The sequence below is a fragment of the Salvia hispanica genome, chromosome 2 (assembly GCF_023119035.1).
Source record: "Salvia hispanica cultivar TCC Black 2014 chromosome 2, UniMelb_Shisp_WGS_1.0, whole genome shotgun sequence".
Lineage (NCBI taxonomy): Eukaryota > Viridiplantae > Streptophyta > Magnoliopsida > Lamiales > Lamiaceae > Salvia > Salvia hispanica.
In genome coordinates, this window is record NC_062966.1 from 20,248,897 (window position 1) to 20,273,422 (window position 24,526).

At 34.6% G+C, this 24,526-nt stretch overlaps 4 protein-coding genes across 4 annotated transcripts; 2 read left to right on the forward strand and 2 right to left on the reverse strand.

The window, feature by feature from the left end:
- The first annotated feature begins 2,860 nt into the window (after positions 1–2,860).
- LOC125206437 (protein CHUP1, chloroplastic-like) lies at positions 2,861–4,471 on the forward strand. Its single transcript, XM_048105692.1, has 6 exons — positions 2,861–3,118; positions 3,204–3,335; positions 3,424–3,605; positions 3,734–3,845; positions 3,949–4,092; positions 4,186–4,471. The coding sequence occupies exons 1-6, from the start codon at positions 2,861–2,863 to the stop codon at positions 4,279–4,281; spliced, it is 924 nt and encodes a 307-aa protein (XP_047961649.1). The 3' UTR covers positions 4,282–4,471.
- Positions 4,472–5,292: 821 nt separating this feature from the next.
- On the reverse strand, positions 5,293–5,739 carry LOC125206438. The gene has a single exon (XM_048105693.1). The coding sequence runs from the start codon at positions 5,737–5,739 to the stop codon at positions 5,293–5,295; it is 447 nt and encodes a 148-aa protein (XP_047961650.1).
- Positions 5,740–14,060: 8,321 nt separating this feature from the next.
- LOC125203108 (probable splicing factor YJU2B) lies at positions 14,061–16,714 on the forward strand. Its single transcript, XM_048101396.1, has 6 exons — positions 14,061–14,187; positions 14,681–14,743; positions 14,835–14,914; positions 15,604–15,712; positions 15,798–15,957; positions 16,037–16,714. The coding sequence occupies exons 1-6, from the start codon at positions 14,185–14,187 to the stop codon at positions 16,537–16,539; spliced, it is 918 nt and encodes a 305-aa protein (XP_047957353.1). The 5' UTR covers positions 14,061–14,184; the 3' UTR covers positions 16,540–16,714.
- Positions 16,715–22,558: 5,844 nt separating this feature from the next.
- On the reverse strand, positions 22,559–23,774 carry LOC125208116 (transcription factor CYCLOIDEA-like). The gene has a single exon (XM_048107674.1). The coding sequence runs from the start codon at positions 23,621–23,623 to the stop codon at positions 22,688–22,690; it is 936 nt and encodes a 311-aa protein (XP_047963631.1). The 5' UTR covers positions 23,624–23,774; the 3' UTR covers positions 22,559–22,687.
- Between the last annotated feature and the right edge of the window lie 752 nt (positions 23,775–24,526).

Sequence of the window (24,526 nt, forward strand, 5' to 3'; positions counted from 1 at the left end):
CCCTCATAGTTGAGTCATTTTTCCATTTCGAAAAATTTCCTCATAGTTGAGTCATTTCCATATATAATAGTAACACTTTTTCTTACTCTTACTTTATTGTCTCTATCTTTTTCACTTTCTACTTTATTTCTCTTTTACTTATTTATCTATTTATTAAACACACTCAACATCCATTTCTTAAATTTCATGCTGAAAAGTTTTGCCTCAATTATGAGGAAAGGAGGGAATATGAGTATCAATTTGTTAGAAAATGGCAATGTTTTAAAATTCGGATCAGCCGGTGTACCAGCGAGATTACTGGTTTACGGTTCAACCGGTTCAATCACTGGTCCAACCGTTTTACCTTGCAAATATAAAATTAAATATATTCTTATAAAATATATTAAATTTAGTGAGTAATATATTACAATTAATAGTAACATATAACAAAAACATATATTAAACATTTTAAGTAAATTAAATATTAAGAGTATTTAAAATAAGTGAATTGTAAAATTTAAATATTTATGAAATGCATAAATTTTTAAATAATGTAGCCAAAAAATGTACTCCCTCTGTTCCACTTAAAATGAAATATTTGGGAATTGACACGAGATTTTATGTAGTGTTGTTTTGTGAGTTGATGAGGAGAGAGTAAAGTAAGAGAGATGAAAAAGTAGAGATAGATAGAGTTGTTTCCATTTTAGGAAACGTTTCATTTTTAATGGGACAAACAAAAAAAGAAAACGTTTTATTTTTAATGGGACAGAGGGAGTACATATTTTACATATAATAAATAGATAAAATTCATATTATCTCAAAATATTTATGTGGTGAAATAGTATTATAGAAAATATATAAAACTAAACATCAATTTTTAGTTAATTTGGATAAATATATACTATAATAGTATTATTAGTTAACACATAAAATTAAACTTGAATTATTAGTAAGTTTGGAGTAATATTTAGTAAATATGGAGTAATAAACTATATTAATAGTATATATAATATTAAATCTTAGGTAAAATTATTTTTTTCATATATATAGATATATATATTACACCAATAAAAATAAAATTTAGTGGCTTATAATTAAAATTAAACATATCACAACTAAAAATTATTTAAAAGTATAAAACTAAATACAAATTATTAATTTGTGTGACAAAAAATAATAATTGATGTTCACAATATTTCATTCAAGACCATGTGGTGGAGTGATAGAGGTGTTGGTTTCTTCCCTAGAGGTCTAGGGTTCAATCCCTTCTAGTCTCATATTTTAACCATAAAAACCGGTTTCCGATTCAGGGTTTAGGGTTTAGACAATGTAGACAATATTTGATTGAGGGAGGGAGTATATAACCCTCACGTTATAAGGTTAAATTTGTAAATGGTAACATTTCATGGGAATATTATTTATTTAAACGAGAGTGATGATTATTAAAAATGAGGTTATGAGCAAAATTGTACCTATCAAGAACGTTTAGTCTTTGCCTGGATCCACTTGAACCTTGAAATGAATTAAGATCCACTTGAAATGTTTTGTTGGATTTTAGTGGGAGCGAAGCACCCATACTATGTAGCCTATCATTTTGTCACATTTATACAGAATAATTACAAATGCAGCCAAAAAAAATGTGCCACCATATTATTAGCAAAATTTTGTTTTAATCTACTTATGTTATGGATAAATCAATGTATATGCACAAATCCAATCACACAAAGCCACCAATTAAATTCCAATATTACCTTTTTCAACCTAATGAAATTTAACTCCTCATTTTCTTTTACCAAACACATAAATCCAACAAATTCTACTTTTGTTATCTTTCCCACGATTCGTAATTAGCATATTTAATTTCATACACGAGAGCAGTCTCACTAATTTGAGCCTGAGGTGTTGCCAACTTGAAGAATAAAATCCCACTGGTCGGCCGCCTTATTTATGACAATCCAAAAAAAGACATTTTTTTTTAGTTGTAAGTTGTAACTAACAAGTAACAACAATTGCTCAATGAAACTGGAGCTGGATTCAGACAAGTCGCTTAATTCTTGTCCAGGAATAGGATCACCTCTTTCATTTACTGTTGTCATTGTCAGTCATTTATTTGCCAGTTTTATTATTTTATTTTCAGTTCTCATCAGGTTAGCTAATCAGACCCACCACATGTTTGTAGAATTGCAATCCTCTTGGTCTTGGAGGATAATTGGCCACTCGAAAATTGGTGGCTCCTGTAGCTCGATTGTGCTGCAAAATCCTATTTATCAGAAACTTTGTTTGCAAGCAAGTTTCTGCTTTTATCTCGTTTTTATGTGAAGATAATGCCATTGAGGAATAAAAATCCTGTCTTGTGTCATTTCATATCCTAGGAAAGGAAAAACCTTTTTACTTGTGATTGTATGGATTCTTGGACTGAAGCATGAGATATGGGGTTGAAGGGAGATGAGGGAAAGCCTTCTGTTTTTATTAGTCTATGAGTGGAAAACACAGTATTTTCCATCAACAGTGCCTACATGATTGTCAGGTTAGGCTTTGTTGTTGCTGCTTCTATTGCAGCATATGCAGTTAAGCAGGTTAGTGTCAAGAACTCGAGGCCACCGGACAATTCTAAGAAGCGCCAAGGTATGCTTATAATTCTAGATTATGTGTATATTGTAATGAATCAAAGGCAGATTCGTTTGTTGAGTCTTGTGATTTTGCATGCTTAGTTTGTGTTATTCATTTTGAAATTTGGTTGCTTTGAGTAGTAGAAAATGATGAAGCATCCCTTGACAAGTGTAGCCAAGGACGTCCCAAAAGAACATTGGTTGAGGTGATAGCATCGATGACGTGAAATGTGACATAAGTCATCATATCTTCGATCATTAACCGTAATCGGATGGTGCCTAGGGCTTGTCCTCCGCCTCCACCCCCACCCGGTGGGGCTCCTCGCCCTCCGCCTCCACCAGGAAGTCTGCCCCCAAGAGGAGCCAGTGATAAAGTTCACCGGGCTCCTGAGCTAGTTGAGTTCTACCAGTCATTGATGAAACGTGAGGCGAAGAATACAAACGCCTTGATCTCTACATCATCAAACACCTCAGAAGCAAGAAGCAACATGATTGGGGAGATTGAGAACAGATCATCCTTCCTGCTAGCTGTATGCTAAACCTTAACTTATTTTCTTCAGTAATAATATCATTTGCCTTTCTCAAAGCTAACAATGCAACAAATCTTGCAAACAGGTTAAAGCTGATGTGGAAACCCAAGGTGAATTTGTTCAGTCATTGGCTTCTGAAGTCAGAGCAGCTTCTTTTACAAACGTAGATGATTTGCTGGCATTCGTGAACTGGCTAGACGAGGAGCTCTCCTTCTTGGTAAAGTTTTGTTTTTGATGGAAATGATTTGAGCCTTTCATGCTTAAAAACAATTTTGTTAACTCTTTTGTGCTCATGTCTGTGCTAGGTTGATGAGCGCGCAGTCCTCAAGCACTTCGACTGGCCAGAGGGGAAAGCAGACGCGTTAAGAGAGGCAGCCTTCGAGTATCAGGACCTCAATAAACTGGAGAGGCTCGTTGCAACATTCACAGATGATGAGAATCTTCCTTGTGACGCTGCTCTGAAGAAGATGTATAAGTTGCTCGAAAAGTAAGTTCTCTCTAGCAAGGAGCTATTGAATAACAAAAATTCGGTTCAAATGGTCAATCAAACTCTACAAAATAAATTTATTTACAAACTATTTTGGCTTGATTTCTGTAACTTTACCCTTCTCACAGAGTGGAGAATGGCGTCTATGCCTTGCTACGAACACGAGACATGGCCGTTTCACGATACAAAGAATTTGGCATTCCAGTGGACTGGCTTCTTGATTCCGGAGTAGTAGGCAAGGTATGTAATGTTACAAAACACCATGCAACAAGCAGTGATAAATGCAAGTTGATTAGCATGTTTTTTCATGATAAGTAACACAAATTACCATTCATTTATGCAGATCAAGCTGTCATCTGTTCAACTAGCTCGGAAATACATGAAGCGCGTTGCAACAGAGCTCGATGCAATGAATGAACCAGAGAAAGAGCCTAACAAGGAATTCTTGCTCCTACAAGGAGTCCGGTTTGCTTTCAGAGTGCATCAGGTACACACCTCTCCACAATTTTGTACATTACTGAAAAATGATAGTCCAAAAATATGAAATTTGAGCTCATGACCTTTCAAATAACTCTTTCAGTTTGCGGGAGGGTTCGATGCAGAGAGCATGAAGGCTTTTGAAGAGCTGAGAAGCCGCGCTAATACTACCACAGCAGAGAATAAACAAGAAGAATAAATCTACTTTTTTTTTAAAAAAAAAAAGCTCATTGTACATTAATTTAACATCTGTAAGAACACAATTTTTTAGTTAGATCAGTTATATAAAGATTATAGCCTGTTTCATGCATATATGAAGAAGAGGAAGAACAATGAGGCATGATATCATGTGAATTTTGCGTATTTACGTAAGTATGATTTCTAGTCAACTTCTGCACTTGTTTTTATTATCTTTGATGAATAGCGATGAGTTCGTATGCTGTCATGAAATAATATAAAACTACAACATGGTCACCATATATACTAAGATGTTACATTTGATTATTTTTGCCGTGTCATTGAACAACTTGAATACAAAATCATATTCTGTCAACTATTGAAATATTTTATTCTATGCAAGGGGCGTCTAAAATAATGGAGTGACAAAAATCGAATAGGCAGCTTGATAGTTGATGTAGTGAACGATTTTATGATGAAATATCTTCAAAAAAAACAAAATATATCCACAATAGTTTCTAATAAAAAAAATACGGAGTAAAAAGCTAGGGCCTAGGTGCACGCTGTTTTCATGACGATGCATCCCAAGCATTTTTCAATTTTTTTATTCATTTAAATTTATAAATAGCATTATTCAATTTATACACAAAAGACTTTCGTTAAAAAGGCTTCCAGAGTAGAAGGTTTTACGAAATATTAGTAAATTTAGGTTAGGTCACCTAGAGTTAATATTAATTGAATTGACCACGTAAGCAATTAATCCTACACGAAATCAACTCTTTAGAAAGACCAAGTCAATTTCAAAAGGCAGCAACTAGTTTACCATAAAAAAAGAGGAGAATATGAAACAAATTAACTTTCCTCTAAAAATATAAAATAAAAATTCAGGACCACAAACCACTGAAATTAATAAAAAGCGAAAAAGATAAAAAAAGAAAATAGAAACACTACACCAAAATTTCATAATTCATATAAACACTAAAGAAAAGGAAAGGAAAAAAAAAGAAAAGCTCCAAATTATTACAGGATAGTATCAGTAAACAGAGGCCTCATTTTTCTGCTGCGGAAAACTAATATTCTTCAACGGCGTCATGGAGCCGTGGCGCGGCGACTTGGGCATCTCCGGGATCCTCTTTCCGTCGTAATCGTAGTAGATGACGCCGGAGAATTCCGGCGGCTGGCACTTCTCCCCCATCAAGATCGCCTTCTGCCACACCCCATTCTCCTCGCCGGAATCCGCCGCCGCCGCCGCCTTCTTGCTGTGGATCAACGGTGACATGGCCTTCTGGCTTATCGCCGCCATCAGCTGCTTCGGCGACGGCAGCGGATGCCCGCTTTTCGGGCTCTCCTTCCGACCAATTTGCTTTGCATGCTTCGCACACAAACCTACCAAAACAGACACCGAAACAAACAGCCCCAACGCTACCGCGATCGCCGAGAAGCTCTCACTTTCATGGAATATTGGAATTGGACGAACCATTTTTTTTTTCTTCTTCTTGAATTCTTGAAATTTTGAAGGTGGTGAATGGATTGTGTGTATATATATAAGTGTGTGTGTGTGTGTGTGGTTGGGTGGAGGTTGGGGGGGTGGGAAGGGACGTAGTCAACTTGGATTACTTGTGGGATTAATAAATGGTGGGCAATTAGTGCTTTGATGGAAATTGAGGTGTGTTTGGGTCATTTCATGATTAGGCAAAGTGTTGATAACAAAATTAAGGGGATATGGAAAAAATGGGCCACTATAGATTTATCATGCTTTTGGAAGTTTGACTTGGGGGATATTGAAATTAAATTGAGCTAGAGTAGTAAAATATTGATGGTTGTTATTGGGAGAATATTTTTGGTGGACAAATGGATGGTTCTTGGACACATGACATAAAGTGATGAGTAGATATATCATATTGCAATTGTATGTATTGTATAAAGTGTTTTTGTATAGATTATTAATGAAAATAATTAGATGGAAGGTATAGATAACAAGATAAGTAACAGACATGAATAATTAGGCGAAAACTAGGTGAGCAAAATGTCAGCTAGTGCAGTTGGGTCAACTGCAACTATGCAAGAAGTGGCATAGACCAAGTCTACCTATATACGTATCATATGGGAAATATACAGCCAAAAAACAGAGTTGACCGAACAAGTATTTTGTCAATGACTATGCGAAATTAGTTCGTAATTTTGTTAATAGTTGCATATTCAGGATATAATTTTTAGTAAAAGTACATATGAATTACTAATAAAAAAAAGAAACAAGAAAATTGTTAGCCATGGCATAAGATATAGTTAATATAGATATTCATCAATAAATGAAAGAAAAGAAAGTCATGAGATAAGAATATGAATTGACAAAAAAAAAAAAAAAACCCGCTAGGAGTTTAAAAACCTGACCAAATTAATATATGTACTCATTATTTTATCCATCAGTGATTTAATTTTGTTTAGATTGATAAAGTGTTTACCGATTGATGTGTCTATCAATGATACTTACGATGCCAAATTAATTAATCGGTGAATTCGACAGTGATTTTGGTGCATAGCAAGTTTTTGCACCGAAATCCATTGGCCATCCGTCGGGGAATCTCGTCAAAAAGTTGTCGGAAAATCCATCGGTAAACATACTTTTTTTTGCAGTGGTTGACATTTGTTGTATGTCATTAGTCTCATTAATCAAATTGCAACTTGGCAGGTTGACTATCAGATATGTATGGTGACTAAGTCATATTAGTTTGCAAGTTGGAAGTTTGGGGGTTTATCACTTTGCACTTTGTAGAATCTGCCTAACACTAATTAATTATATATTGATTTCAGCAGTTCTTTTATTTTTTTAGATATATGCAATACTATAAGTCGAATTAGAAAATTGTGAAGAACCGAGACCATAGTTTTTTAGTGATATGACTCATATAGTATTAGTAAAGGCCACATATGTAGTTAATCTATTAATTAGGTCTCGTGCTTTTCATTTTAACACCGATCGACTCGACTTAATTTGTTTGTTTTGTGTGAGAAGAAATATAAAACAGAATTTGGAAAAAATGTAAATTAATGATATAGTCCATTCGCATTTGCTTCTTTAGGTATTTCAGCAGTAATTTGCGTTTATCTATTTGACAAATTCAACGATTAATTGAAGTATACATACAGCAGTTGTTCAGTGTCTATGCAATAATTGCAGTATGAAGGCGTTGACGGCTTGACGCCTATGAAATTAATTTACATGATGTAGATATACCTATATATGTCGACATATATATGTATCGTGCGTCCATGATTTATAGTAACTACTAACTACACATGAATCTGTGATTATGTGCTTCCATTGCCATATCATTTATGTTCTGTCTTCTTTGAGAAAACATTTACATGATTAGTTTATTTTATTTGAAAATAAGATAGCTTTTTTTTTGGAGTGGATATAGATTAAATTCCATGATTAGTTTATTTTATTTAATCAAAATGTTATGGTAATGGGCCAACGAAGAAGTACAACAAGGCCTAAAAAACCTTAGGCCCAAATACGAAACAGAGAAGCCCAATCTAACCTTGTTTTAATTTAGCATCTAAACTTCATAGGCCCAAATACGAAACAGAGAAGCCCAATCTAACCTTATTTTAATTTAGCATCTAAACTTCATAGGCTCATTATGCCTAACATTTCTATTTATTTTTTATTTTTTTATTTTTTAACATTTCTATTTACTTGGAATGCAACCAATTACTTTATCATAAAAAGTTTTTTTTTTTTAAAGTACTAGAATAGTCGAACATAAGGGGTGAGCCCATAATCGATCCTTTATCTTCATTTTAATATGTCATTATTTTCCAGTAAGAAGTTTCACTATCTAAAAAATGATAAAAATAAATAGACTAAAAAGATGTAAACAAACACTTAAAAATATTTAATGCATGACAAATAGACAATATAGAAAATTAATATATCAAAAGAATTAAGTTTTATAAAAAAATAATGAAAAGATAAAAAAAAATATTATATGAATAGAATATTTAATAAATTGATAAAATAAAAAAATTCGGCATTATATATTTTAATTGAATTAGTAATGGGTTAAAAAATTAGATTAATCTCAATAAAGTAAGAAATTATAAAATGTTCTCTAGGAGGTCGAACCCACACCCAGAAGTAGAGAGGCTAGTACTCTACCATTGGGCCATTAGTGAATTGGATAAAATTGGATCCTCTTTGTTATTATTGGAAGGTTTGGGGGTACGGTTGTACCCCTAGTTCTATTCTTCCTCCGTTACTATTGCCATATAATCAACATTATCTAATTAGAAGTAAAAAAAAAAACAACAAATAATAAGGACAAAAAAAAAGCACGAGCCACAAGAAAAAACAAAAGGAATAAGAGATAAATAAGGTTGTAACAAGAGAACATCGACGAGACCAGAGATGGTCAGAAAGCATTACAATCAACAAGATAAACAGTATTAGATTACCTAGAAAGTGAATCGGTCTTTTAGCGTGGACTAGCGTTTAGAGGATTTTTATGAACTCTTTTACTTTTTGATTTCTTTAAAACTTTGAAGTATGATTCAAATGAATAAGAAAGTTGAAACGCCATCCACCCATTCACTTGCTAACTAACTAAAAAAAGTCTCTTTTTCAAACTCGGGATTGGATTTGAAGTTTTAAAATTGTTTTGTATATCTCAAATGGACCACTGATAAGACTAATTTCATGCATTGGTTATAGGGATAAATTTTGTGATTTCCTGGGTCTAACAAGGTTTTATAAGCCAGGTGTGTAGATAAATCGCCAGCCCCAGGAAGAAGACGAAGATTGCCTGGAAAAAGAAGCTGGCGGGAAAAGTGAGCAGAAGAAGGAAGAGTTACTAGACTAAGGACCATCCAATTGGAGGGCGAAATGGGAATCACAAGAACAGTCTAGAAGCTCTACCTCCTATAAATAAGAGCACGCGATCAATATGAAGGGAGATATCTCTTTTTCCACTTCGGCTCTTAGCTTAGCTTTTTCACTTTTCTCTACACACACTTGAGGGGAATCATTCTGGGGAGTTCACGTTTCGGATCTAGTTGTGGTGTAACACCGTCTCTACGGAGGCGAAGATACAATCCTTTACTGCTTTTCGGTTACATTCCGTATTTTCCCGAGTCTTTGCTGTTCGAAGCTCGGTTATGCTTTGTTATTGTTCCGTTGGATATTTTGTATTGTGCTATGGAGACTGCTATTTGTTTTCAGTTATGATATTGTCCTTTTATTTGTTTGCTTTGGTGGATATTGTTGGTTGATTTGAGTTTGGAGTTTGAATTGCTTGGAGATTGTGGTTGATCGGTTGAATCTAGTTAAATCTGTGAAGATCGGAGGTGGAAATGGTGTTTGATTGTTGTGGATGGCTTGGATCCGGAGTGGATGAAGCATCCGACGTGTAGATCTGTTCGCATTTGCATGGTTATGATGTTTTGAATTCTATTTACTTGCTTGCCTTGTCTAGTCGTCATGGATCTGTGTTAGTTTCAGTGGTTCTTTGAGTCAATCGGTTTAATTTTGTTCACCCTGAATCGATCTTTGTTTGCTTTGTTTTTCACCGGTTGTTTCGTAATAAAAGTTAGAGAAGATGATGTCGCTGTTAGTTAGTCCTTTAGTTAGTTGATTTGCAGCTTTTTTCCGTCGTACTATGCCGTTTTAGGAAATGGTCCCCATGTTTCGCTTTTCGTCTGTCTAGGCTAGCTTAGGAAGACGTTTACCCAGTCTAGTAGTCATTTCAAATACTTTCAGTCATCATGCATGTCCCTACCTAGATCTGGCTGTTAGAATAGAGTATTATATTTACCCAGTCTAGGAATTAACGCTCAACCCCGAAGATTGCGTGGCAGCAGCCAAAAATAGCTTCCAGGTCTTTAAGCATGTTTACTTACACATCTGTCTCTGTGGATTCGATCCCTGCTTCCCTGTACTAATCTTTTTAGCTATAGCGGGTTGAGGGTTTTGAAGGGCGAAGAAAGTGATTGTGTATCCAACGACAGGTTACCCAAGGATTCTCTGAGTTCCTAGACCCGGTGTCTAGTGGATTATCTGGATCGAGAGATTTAATTTCAAACACACCTCGCTGACTTTTCGCGACTCTTCAACCACAAATAATACTCGTATAGAGAGAGTATTTTTTTTCAAAGCCTCCAAATGGACCACCGAGCTAGGGGAGAAAGCTCTTATTTATTTCTTTGGGGGAGAAACTTTATTAAAAGTGTCACGGTTTGTGCTATCCTTGTTTTTTGGTAACAGTTGAAATTTTTTTACAATTAAGAACAGATCACTTTAAGAATTAGCCGATTATAGAATATTTACGTGGATATAAATTGTAGAGGCAAAACAAGGAGAGGTAAATCAAGGAGGACGAGCTATCAAAAAATTCATTAAATTTAATTAGTTAAATTTTATTTAATCTTGCAATTTAAGAAATGATAGTTTATTAGTATAACTTTGACAATTTTTTTTCAATATTCTATAATCTTGGATTAAAATTTCAAAGTATAATATGTATGATGTGTATATTGATAAAACGCTTGCTAGTTAACGAAACCGTTTAATACACTTAGTCTGTTACGTCTTTAATTAAGTGTACAATATATGTGAACACCACTTTGTTGTTAATTTGTTGTTTTTCCGACAATTTGCTCAAACAAGAAATAGCTTAAAACTTTCGATGACTGTAGCGAAATTTTCACGTAAATATAGTAGACTAATAGAGTATTACAGAACGTGTCTTAAATTAGCCAAATTATACATCAACCTAGTGTGTGTGAGAGAGAGAGAGCATAGTAATTAGTTATTTGAGTTGAAATCAAGACCTTGCTGTGTGAAATCATGTACACCAAAGCCACGACACACCGTGTAATTGAATAGGTATATTATATCAGCTGGTCCCTCCATCTATAATAAAATATGAGGTCAAATATTTCACAAAAATCCCCCTTTAACTGGATACCCCAAAGATCTAAAGTTTCTGGTTTTATGCAACTTTCCTTTTTAAAACTATAATTACAATCTATATACATAGCTTGGATAACCTACACGTTGCTTTCATTATGTTGTTTAACAAAGGTGTTAATTCTATCATGATTAATTAAGTATCTATTTTTTTTTGGTTATTTCAACACTGGATAAATTTAGCGTGATGATTAATTCTGAAGTATAGTAGTAGAATTTGACCTTATAGAATATGCTAATTAGTACTTAGTACTCTAGTACACTGTCAATTAATAAGCTCTGGATCTCAAAGTACTTCAACATAAGCTCTGGATTTGAAGCCAACAGAAAGAAAACAAGAATCCCAGAAATTAATCTGTCACATGACTTTCATCAATATCTAAACATCCAATCAAATTAAGTACTACTACTATAGATTATAATAACATTCATTTTAAACATTAATTTTGCAAGAATTTAAGGGACAACCGGAGAAAAGGATTTCTCCATGTCGATATCCAGCTCATCACGTGCAGTGCACACCCCAAAAATTAAATATTTTTAATGTAATCATTTCACTATTTTTGACTAAACAACATTAATTGTACGGTAATCTAATTAATGGTGTATAAATTAAAGAAAAAAACCGATTTTCCCCTAAACTGCTGCCGTGCCGTCACAACTACTCATCTTTCTTGAAATTTCATTCATCGTTACATACATAGCGGCGATTAAAATGCCCATAAAACTTTATTCATCAAATTCAAATTCATGCATTATTAATAATAAAATATCTACAGATCATAAACGAAACATAAAAAATGTAAGAAAAAAACAATCATTCAGATATCCTATCTTCTATATCCAATAAACTCTAAGCTTAATTCTCATCATCATACAAATATACAACACTCACGATCCCCAAAAACTCAAATATATTGTGACCAATAAAAATTAATTTCGTAACATATCATGACACTAACCATGGAACCATATAACACATCAAATATTAGCACATAATATATGTACCAACGCCTTCGAGCTCGAGCTTAATGGTGCAACGGGTTGGGACCGGTCGGTACCAAGCGCTTCTCGACCCCATAACGAGGGTCGATTTCACTTTTGTCACGTCCTTCCCGGTGGCGTTGACGTTGGCGTTTGAGGAATGGAGTGAAATCAAATTTAGTGCGAGCTAGTGCTCTCCGATGAGGGAGTGATCCGGCCACCGGCATGGCCTTCTCGAGGTGGTGGAACTCACGTGAGAGAAGCAAGAAGAGGAGGAGAGAGAAGCAAAAGGAGTATAAAAGGAGAGGGATTTTCATGATCATAATAATGTGGGGAGTGTTGTTGGTGAAGGAGGAGAAGGGATTGATGAAGAGGAAGCATGGGGCAATGAAATAATAAGGAGAAAAATGATGGCAAAATTTGTATAGTGAGATTGAGAAATTTTGAAGGCTTGACAGCTTGAATCTTATGGAGAAGAGGGTTGAAATTTAGAGGGTTTTGTGCTTGCTTCCATGTGTGAATTAAGCTAGTTAATATTGTAGTAATTTAATGAGGGAGGGAGAATTATTTGGGGGTGGGGAGCAGTTTCCAATAAATGTTGCTTAGAAATCAAGGAAGTAGAAAAAGGGTCATTATGTGGATTGTCAAAACCTGAATTATATATTGTTTGATTATGTTTGTGAATTGAATGTTACTACTATATATATCTTGAAAGTGGGGAGCATATATATGATAGTCACATTTCCTTCTCTCTTTTTGTGTAAATAAATAAATTGCTTTGGAAATATGTTGTACGAATATAGGCTCTTGGTCAAATCCAATAATTAAATTAGGAATCGAGAATCGAAGGTCAACATCGGTTCAGGTCACGGTATGTATTTATTTTATGATGAATTATAATCCATAAAATAAAATGGTAAGTCATAAGTGCTCGTGTTATTATGTTAATTATTTACATTTTTGAAGATAGCTATACATACCTAATTTTATAACACGATTTTATGTGCCGACAAGTATAAATAAATTTCCATAATTCTTAGACCAAGAAATGCATCATGAACTGTTTGAGAAAGGTGAAGAATCATTAGCATTAATGGAAGAAAAAGAAAAGGTGAAGATTGACGAAGAAGAATAGCAAAATGAATATTGATCGATGGTCATATATATATAGTGTTCATGTCATCTCTCTCTTTCTCTGTCACACACACACACACTCACTTACACACACTCTATTTGAGTGATCATCTTTGGCTCCTAAAATAATTTACAATCATGAAAGATCATGCACAAAGCAGAAATTATATACTATACGTTTGTGCGTATTCCATTGGTCTAATAATATCTATTTTTGCTTACTTTTCAGATAATGAGGTGGATAATTATTTAAACCTAATAATAACACGTGAGTTCTTATTAACTGATATTATTATTATTATTATTAAATCGTTTGAAACTTTTCAAAACTTTTTGAGAAAACATCAAATGGGAGTAAGATGATATATAATCTTAAATAAATAAAAAACTTAATTAAATCAACATTGGTCTAGAACATACTAATAATTTTTTTTTTGAAATTCAATAACTTTACTAAACACGCAATATTCTTTTGAGTTGTTCACTTTTTCATGATACTAGCTCCTTATTATTGATTTTGGAGACTTGGAGTAGTATTTTCTCTTAAAATTAAACCATGAAGCTGGGCTTTAAATATAATGAGTAACAAATTCATAGGCCCAATAGTAGACCCTTACCCAGTTACAGTAGTGGGCTTGCAGGCGGTGACTTGGCCCAAGTCATCAATTGTCAAAACGGCGTCGTAATTTTATTTTTTCATGAACTGTGAAATAAAAGGGAAGAAAAGTACCCTGGGTTGATTACTTTGATTCAGAGCTATTATCAAAATCAATCAAAGCGTAAGGGATCGGTGGAAAAACCTCCAAGTTTCTTTCGACGATATAACCAGATCGCAAGATGGTATGGAATTCTCTCTCTGATCTTCCTATTAGCCATATGATTATTGAGGGGTTAGGGTTTGTGCCATGGTTTTGTGGTTGATTTATGAATAACAATGTCATGCTACGTGAACCGGGGAAGTATTTGATTGTGCTGTGTAAAATTGAACTTTTTAGATTGATTGGAAGAATTAATTCATCATCCGGGATCAGTTTTAGCTGTTAATATCTTTTACAATGATTCGAGTTAGGTCTTCGAAGTCGAACGTGTTTTTCTTAGATTCAGGATTCAATTACTCGTAGGTGAACAGGAAAGATGAGTTTTTGTTTTCCCCTTGGTTTAAACGGTTTTTGATATTTTTAGATTCTGGGCATCTTAAAATTTTCATATGCAGATCGCCAAACTGACTATGTCTAATTGATGTATTGTAAAATTTTATTTATTGATGCTACTTTTATTCGAATGAAAAGGTTGTTTTCTGGGTGGTTAAATTTTTTATTTTTGTTTCCTGCAGTCGACTCTTGCAGCAGCTCGGGCAGATAACTTTTACTACCCACCAGAATGGGAGCCAAAGAAGGTATGTTTGTGTTTGAACTTCCTCACAAGCATTGCTACAAGCATTTCTATTTGTTTATATGCTAAGAATCTTTTGTTGCATTTGTTTGCAGGGTGGGTTGAACAAGTTCAATGGTCAGCATGCTTTGAGGGAGAGAGCAAGAAAAATAGATCAAGGCATATTGATTATAAGGTACTGAACCAAGCTAGACTAGACTCTAGTTAACCTCTGTTGGCCCCTTGACTATGAATTTTGAAGAGCATGTTTATTTGATTCTGGGTGCTGGACAGAGGAAAGTGATGTAGAGATTCGGACTGGATATGGGTTTTGAGTATTTATGTTGATTATGAGTCTTTTGAACACCAGGCTATACTCCGCTAGTTTTCCAGAGATTAGGTTTTACATTTTCATAAACTTTACAAGCAATAGTGAAGAGATTCGGACTGGATATGGGTTTTGAGTATTTATGTTGATTATGAGTCTTTTGAACACCAGGCTATACTCCGCTAGTTTTCCAGAGATTAGGTTTTACATTTTCATAAACTTTACAAGCAATAGTGATTCAATGAATGCTTTCATACTTATTTTCTTCATCATTTAAGTTTTGATGTGCATGTTTGATCCCAATATGTAGTCTAGCATTCACAAATGGAAGACATGATTTCTTTTAAATTCCTATCATGTGAATTTGATGTGATAAAGAATTTGGCTGCTTAGTATTATGGTTACTGTGACTGTTTGTAGAACAATTCAATTGATGTTCATAGTTACTTGCTGAAGGAGCACCACACTTATGTGAAAATGATGCTGTTATATAAAGTTTGTGCAGTCATTACATTTTGAGATTTGAATGTGTTTATCATTTGCTTTGATTTTCACAGGTTTGAGATGCCTTATAATATTTGGTGTGGTGGTTGTGAGTCCATGATTGCAAAAGGTGTAAGGTTCAATGCAGAGAAAAAGCAAGTGGGGAATTACTACTCTACGAAGGTATTATGTTTGCTTCGAACTGGATGCTGAACTTATTTGTAATTCTATCAGTTCTGCTTGTTATGAATACCTTCTTTTCTTGCAGATATGGAGCTTTAGTATGAAATCCCCATGCTGCAAACATGAGATTGTTATTCAAACCGATCCACAAAATTGTGCTTATGTGATAATGAGTGGAGCCAGACAAAAGGTTGAGGAATATGATGCTGAAGATGCTGAGACTTTGGTACTCCCTGTGGATGATGGTGAGTGTTGTGTATATACAAATAAATGCACCTGGATACATGATCCCCCCAAACTAACCCTTACTCTCCTCTGCTTCAGATAAGAGTAAGCTAGCGGATCCATTTAAGCGGCTTGAACACCAGGAAGGAGATATTAAGAAAAAGAAAGAAGCCGAGCCTGTACTGGTACGCCTGCAGAGAATATCAGACTCCAGGCATTTAGATGATTATGCATTAAACAAATCGCTGCGTGCAAGGCTTAGGAATCAAAAGAAAAGAGTAGCTGAAGAAGAAGCTAGTGCCCGGAAATCAGGATTTGGTTTAAGACTTCTCCCAAGTTCTGAAGAGGATGCAAGAGCTGCTAAACGTATTAAATTTGGTACGAAGTTTGAGAAGAATAGAAAAGACAAGAGAGCTCTAATTCAAGCAGCCTCGATATTTTCTGGATCATCATCTTCTCCCTCTGATAAAAGGCGTTTGGAGCTAGAAGCTAAGAGGAGAAAAATTAATGCTGCCACTGCATCAAAGCTGTTAGCTGGAGGAGTCAAACCATCTTCATGGGCTCGTGACTCTCTCCCATCTCGGAAATCCATCAGATCCTAGTGTGATAACATCTTTGTCGGCAACCTATCATAGATGATTTGAACTCTGGCCAGCAGAGAGATGGATGGGTCGATATCCGTATCAGTTGATATTTCCCAAATTTACTTTCTCAGTTTGTAAATATTGTGTACACTGGAGCCTATGTTTCTTTGACCTCAAATACGCTTTCTTTGTATTTTCGTGTATTGTTGGATTGAGATGCCATTTTTGCTTGCCACTTTCCTCATTGCTAATACCATAATATGTATAGTAGAATTCATAAATTGCATTGTTCCTAATCTTGCGGTACTTTTCTCATTTTTGGATTTGTCTCTTTATAACCAGCGCAAATGTCACGATCCACCTAAAAATTTGATGTGTGTATCAGACAAGAACATCCTTGATGTTGTTCAAATAGTTATCCGAGTGCAACACATGCTTCATTTTATTACCATCTACAGATAATTTAACTTCATACGAAGCTCAGGTTGCATCCATTTTAAAAAATGTGGTGTACAATTATCGAGATGAAGACTTCAAACATTAATATTCCGGACTGAGATGAAATAAAATAAGCGTGGCTACAGTATAAAGAGTAGTTTTGTTTTGCGCAAAAATTTTGGTTACTTTTGGAGTACTTTTTTTAATTTTTTTTTTATTTTAGTATATTGCTATTACTTTTGTTATACTCCCTCCGTCGCACAAAGATTGTCCCATTTTTTTCATTTTGGTCCGTCCCACAAAGTTTGTCCCATTTCACTTTTTACCATTTTTGGTAGTGGACCCTATATTCCACTAACTCATTCATACCCACATTTTATTATAAAACTAATATGTAAAAGTAGGACCCACATCCCACTAACTTTTTCAACTCACTTTCTATTATATTTCTTAAAACCCGTGCTCGGTCAAAGTGGGACAATCTTTGTGGGACGGAGGGAGTAATTGATAGTATAAAACTAAAGAGTGGTTTTGTAATTGTAATTTCTCCTAAATTTTGTTGATGTCTGAGCAATTTTTTAGGATATAGTAGTAAAACATTTCGAATATATTTATTTTATTATATAGAACTACTAAAAAAGTATACTAAATATAACCTATAAACAGAAATATAGTCCTCATTATTAGATCAAAAGAGAAGAAAAATGCCTTAATTTTGATTTTTTACGAATAAATATTTATTAAACAATCGGCTTCATGATCATGGAAAAAGGGCCTCCAAGAAATTAGGGCTCCGCTACAAAGCAAAATTACGACAAGCATATAGTATTTGTTAATTGTTTAAACATACTATTTCCTCAACTTTTAAATTTATAAGTAGTACACTAGAATGCACTACATTGTAAAACATAGGTGCTATACAACATTGAGATATGAAATTTGAAGCGTATAATAAGTTACCTAACACACTCCCTTCTCACGCAATAACCCACAATTCAACTGCTACAGCTCTCCGATGGTAGGCTACACAACTACTACTGTATATCTTGCCAAAAAAATGAGTTCAAGATTTACTTTTTCTAAGTGCAAGATTCACCTTTTCAGCTATATCTTTTCTTTTCGGCTATGATCCAAGGATATAATATAATTGTCCCAATCACATATCGGTATGATCATGAAGTTGTACAAAAAAATATGACTCAGACATGTATGTGTGTGTAAATCTATAGGCAGATTCTATAATCTTGAAATTGGTTGCCTATTATTGGACACAGATTCCACTTTAAACATCTTACACTGAACCATGCATTAAGAGACAAAATTTAGCAACATTACTCTTGTTTCTTTTTCTACCAAAATCTGCATACGCATGCCTTAATTTCCTGTGTGTGTTTCACAAAACAAAATTGCAGGATATGAGGATTTCTACTTCCAAATTTATCAGCCTGCCCTATATCTAACATTTTCTGCAACATTCACATAGCTAAAAACTTCTCACAATCTGCACTCAGTTGAAGACACTATGAAATTGTTAGAGATTTCAAGATCCATCTTCCTAATCAGGTGAGTTTTTAATTCAAGAATTGGAGTCTTTCAAGAATTTTAGCTACTTCAGATTTGATTAGCATTTCTTAGGTTAATTTGGTGCTAATTCTTAAGCTGATAAAAAAAAATACCCAATTTGGGCTCTCTCTTAGAATTAACAAACAAGGGTTAGGATTAATCTTGTTTATTTCAGTTTGATGTGTGTGTGCCGGCATTCATTGCCTTGATGGTTCGAATATTGGGGTGATCAGTGATCACGATTCCATGGTAGTAATAAATCAAACATAAAGTTATGTAGCTACTGAAATTTAATTGAATTTATTCTTTTCTTGGTAATTTATAATGGGGATCAGAGATTTGAAGAAATAATGAAAGGGGTTAATTGCTCACTTGCTCTATTTGACCAGATTTTGCTGAGTTTTAATCTTATACCAATAACCAATCTTATTATATAGTACTACGGCTTAGCCACATTTAAATAGATTTATTTCTCATCAAAATTTTGTTGTTTAGTGTTTTATATATGGTTGTCATTATCATCTTTATTTCTGGTGTCACAACTCACAACCCCCAATTTAAAGATGATTCGTCTCTGTCATGTGGTCCGGTGTATGAATAGATCGCAGTACATATTCATTCAACATTTCTGCATGTAAACTTTTTTTTTTTTTTTTTTGTGGGAGTTTTGCTCTATTTACAAGTATTTTGCTAAATGCCAAGTCGTGGCTTGACTACATTATTGCTGCAGCAGAAAAATACAAAGAATGTGTTCAATGATTCAACTTTATCTCATCTAAAGATATTTGGGAAGTAGATTTGGATTTTCCACTCCAAATGAAAAAGACTGATGAAGGCGAAATAAGATATTATTATCGAATTAATTAATTAAAGGACAGATAGGATCATAGGATGTTTGACTGTTAACTTTACATTATTTTTTACTAGTCCGTATATATTCATATGTGAAATATGTGTGTGTGTGTATCTCTTATAATAACATTCCATTTTGCAGTGAGAATGAAAGGAAAATACAAATCTGGGTTTTTGCAGTGAGATGCAAATGAGGTATGTATAAGAAATGATTGCTGTACAAAACTCTCGGATACTAACATAGAATGTCTTATGCCTTGTTGTTTTCTCCCACCATTATTTTGTCTCTATAGTTGACTGCATTTATTACAAATATTTAAACCCTTTCCAAAACTCTGAAAATCGATAACCCTAACACATATCAAGCACAATTTTCAGCACTATTGTTTAGGGTCAAGAATTGCAGAGTGGATTTGGTATTTATAATTAAATTATTTAATACTAATACATACTAACATACTGCACATATAAAAAGACATTTCTTCTAATGGAGTATATCCTTAAAGGATAAAAACCTAGATTCGTTTCTTAATTACTACTAGTATTTAACAGAATTTTTCAAACTATAACTTCTAAGTCGCCCGTCCAAGCACACCCTAAGAATAAGCAGTGTTGTTAGACAATGCAATAAAGGAATATTAATCTCATTGAAAACTAGAAATACATCAGTAGTTGAAACTTTAAAACCTTGAGGTAGAGCGATTGATGATCAAATCTTAAATTTTATTTCAAAACGGGTGTTTTGGGCTAACTTCCTCGCATTCATTTACATACTATTATTAGAAATCTTGCATTCATGTTAAAAATCTAGCTACCGATTCTTAATACTACTACTATTACTATAATTCCCTTTTTTATGGATCAGTCTTTAATGTTTCTGATATAGTGCCTGACAATTTTGTAGTTATTATTATTATTATTGTTATTATTATTAATATTATTATTGTTATTATTATTATTATTATTATGTATAAAGATGTGCTTTAGGTCAATTCGAGCCGTATGAACGCGAATCACACAAGATTGCAATCGACTTACTTCACTTAGCAAAATTTTGTGAGACAATCAAACTTACAAAATTTTACTACTCCACCAAAGTTACTAAGTTTCTCATTGATCAATTAACTTCGCAAACTACATTAAACAAGGCGTGAAAGCTTTGCCAACAACTTTATTGATAGTGGTTGTGTGTTTATATGCTGAAATAAATAATACAACTAATTACCTACTCATGGTTTATGAGTATTTAGCAAGGCTTTTTTTCAGCAAAATAACATACACGCGATAAAACATCTGTAATATAAATAGAAGCGTTTAATAGTTATAATATGATATACTTGTGTCATCATAAGTATATAGTAGTACACTAGTACTAATTATTTTGCTTTTGTTTGATTATTCCTATTAGTACCTAATTGTACATTTCTGATGTCCTCCCACCAGTTACTCCAAAATTACAAGTTACTCCAACATTATTCATAAACTAAGCCTCTCAAAGAGCTTCAATGAAACACTTATACTTCGTTTCTACTAGCATATACTCCCTCCCTCCCAGTATAATTAATTCGTATTCATTTTCAAGCCGTTGCAAGATAGCTGAGTCGTTTCATTTTCTTGACAAAAGACTTCATTTTTTCATTTGATGTACTCTCTCCTTCTCCCTCATACTTTATTCTCTCTCAATTTTAATCTTTAAACACCAATTTCTTAAATTTCGTGCACAAGATAAACGTCTCAATTAATTTGAGAATGAGAGAATATATATGGAAAAAACCTCCCTAAAAACAAAAAACTCGTGAAGTTGCCTTAGTCGGAGCATAAGTGTTATGAATAATATTTACTAGTACATGCTTTACCTGAGCATCATTCGTAGGCATCGTTCACATTTAGTCTATGTTAACGCTATTTGTTTTATTTATATAGGAGTATTTATTTTTATTCTAATACGTCAAAGTTATTATTCACATCATTAGTTTTATAAATTACATATATATAAAATCTCAATTTATTTATTTTCTTTATAGATCCAAAAACACGTATAAAAGAACAAATTGAGCTTTAATTTTTGTAATTTGTAAACTGGTGATATAAGTAACAATTTTGAAGTGCTATAATCATTAACAAAATATGGATTAAACGGGAGTGGTATTCCTAGATGATGTTGGCATAAAGTATACTAACATAGTAGGAGTAATATTTGTAGATATAGGACTAAAGACAAATTTTAGTCAGTCTCTAATTATGGTCTTCAATAAGGGTGTGGTTGAATACATCCCAGGTTAAACTTAAATTTTAACTTACAATAATGCTGCAGGGATTAGATAGATCATATCTACATTTGAAATATTCCAGAAAATAAGGGAAAATAACAAAGAAAGAACACCAGTGAATATAAAAGTGAACTGTCAGTGCAGATCAGATCGATTTCGCAGCTAGCCCAAGTAATTAAAATATCATACATAGGTTGCTGTAAATAATCAGCTGAATCATACTATATGTATAGCTTCTCACACACAGACTCAGTGGCAGACCAAGATTACCAAATGAATGAAGAAAAATAAATGTATGATCAATCCCATCTCTACCTCAACCAATCTATTTATAACAAATAGTCATAGTAGTTGTTTACATTGTAGTAGTTTTTACTACTCCCCAATTCCAGTTGTTCATCAGAATAATTGAACTTTATTGCTTATAATTTATGCATGGAATGCAATGTTCCTATATAAATTCAAATCTGCCTAACGTAAATGACAAATTGAATTACAGGAAAGCTAACTCTAGAAACAAAGATGCTTCAAAAATTCATCTTTCAAAAATAGCTTCATCTGGCACCTCAGGTACTAAATTTTCAAGTGTTTTTTTTTGACCTCACATATATAGTTTTATATTCCATCACCTTATCGCAAGATATCATTATCCGTTCAACATTTCTTTGGATTTTTGTAAACTGCCATCTTATAGCTTAAAAAAATCATGCCTTGAAACAATATAAGTTTGAATTGGATGCTTGATTTCAATATAACACATAACCCCAACACATGGCCCCAACAGATTTTGCTTAATTAGCTGCCAATTTCAAAATATATCACACAAGAAGGATTAAAAAACACACACTTCACACATTCATTGTGGTCGTGAAAATTAGCAGTTAGTGTGTTGAATTAGATGTAAGCAGTTGGAATAATTGGATTATGATTATAAATTCATATATTTATTTAACCCTATCGGCAAAGGATTATTACATTCAAAAGCTAGGGATTGAAAAGAGTCAAACCGAATCATAAATATTTTACAGATAAAGCCCTCAAAATTATTGATGAAACAGTGGAAAATCCGGGGTGGTGGCTGAGTAAATTGAGTTGTGATTACCTGCATAATTTAGTCTGTCCAGGTCCCAGTTTTCGAGAAATCCCATGAAACTGGTAGTGGGATCGGTGCAGCAAGAGACAGCAGCAGCAGAGCTTGAATTCCCCAGAAGCTTCTCGATTGTTCCGGCATCGGACGGCGGCTGCACGAAAGGGGCGTAATCCTCTAGGCTAGGGTTTGATTCGATGCGCTTCCCCATCATCTTCTCCTCTGTTCTGCTGCGCGCCCTCTCCCTCGCCTTCTCCCTCGACTCCCTCGTGTTTCCTGTTGTTTTCCTTCCCTTTTTCTCCTCCAATCCCCCGTTGTTCGAGCAGTTCTCCTCGATCCCGGAGATTACCTCGCATTCCGACACGAACGATTCGGTCTTTCCATCGCTCATTGTGATGGAAACATTGTTCTCTCTCTCTCCAACCTCCATGGCCAGCTCCTTGATGGCCTTCTTCGATTTGGTGAAGAGCCACTCGATGGTCTTGCTGGCTTTGTCGTACCCCAACATGTCTTGGAGATCGAAGAATTTCCTTGCCACTTGAAGGGAGAGCCTCATTCTCCGGTCTCGGATCCCCTGCGCCGTGCAGATCTTGCTGTGCCGGTCTTTTTTCCCGGTTCGCTTCCTTGGAGGGGCGGCCGCGATGGCTTTGGGGTCTTTTTTGGTGATTTTTTTGGGGTGATCTGATGAAGAGGATGGTATTGGTAGGGTTGTGGGGATTGAGGGTTTCGGGAGGATTTGGTGCAAGGGAAGCTCGTGTTCGTCGAAGAATGGGGAGGGGAAGTTGGAGAAGAATGGGGATTCATCGTGTTTGGAGAGGATAGGGTTGTGAATTTGATCGTAAAGCTGAAAAGGAGGCTTTTTGAAAGAGGGGTTTTCTCCAAATGGGAACATTGCTGTGGGTGTCTTGGGCGTTGCTAGCTACTACTTGTTTTTGTGTCCTTTTTTCATTACTTTGTTGGTGGAGAAAGAATGCACAAACTCATTAGAGAGAGAGAGAGGTGGTGCTGGTGCTGCAACTTAGTAGTGAATGTTAGGGCAAGAGCGTGGCTAAAGTGATGCAAGTACATAACATGACTAGGTAGGGATGGAGGAAGTGGGGTCGATTTAGCATGATTAAATCTTTTGTTTTTGTTTAATTTTTAGTTTAGGGATCGATAGTGGCATGTAATAGCCCCACGTAAGTAGTAATAGATTAGATTGGAAATTAAGCTAAACATGATGTAATTTGACCATGTGTAGTACTCCATATATCTAGAAAGAAAAACCTAACACTTTTTGCACCCGGTTGTAGTTAGACGTAGTTTGTTCCCCTTTCTCATTTTCCCAAATGCAAGTCCAAGGTTCTTGCAGTTTTTGTGAATCATAAAACCCAAGAATAGGATTCTATTCGTATGAAAAAAAAAGAATTAAAAAAGATCAAACTGATATAGACCAAACATGAGAACTCATCCCAAAAGACTAGACTGTTAGGAGAGAGTCCATTTAGTCTATATAACATTCGACCCTCTTGGGAATTGAGTCCGTAACATTCGACCCTCCTTTAAGGGCCAACGTCCTCGTTGGTAACGGCCACGACGGAATATTTGCCCGGCCACCACTCCGTGTGTCACCACTCCGAGTCGGCCCCAAACGTACTCGTTGGTCGTGGCGAATTCGTTGCCCGGCCACCACTCCGAGCCGTTTGGGCTCTCAATGAAAGAGCCAATTGATACAGACCAAACAGGAGAACTCATCCCAAAAGACTAGCCTGCTAGGAAGGAGAGCCCATTTAGTCTATATACCCCACACTAGTTG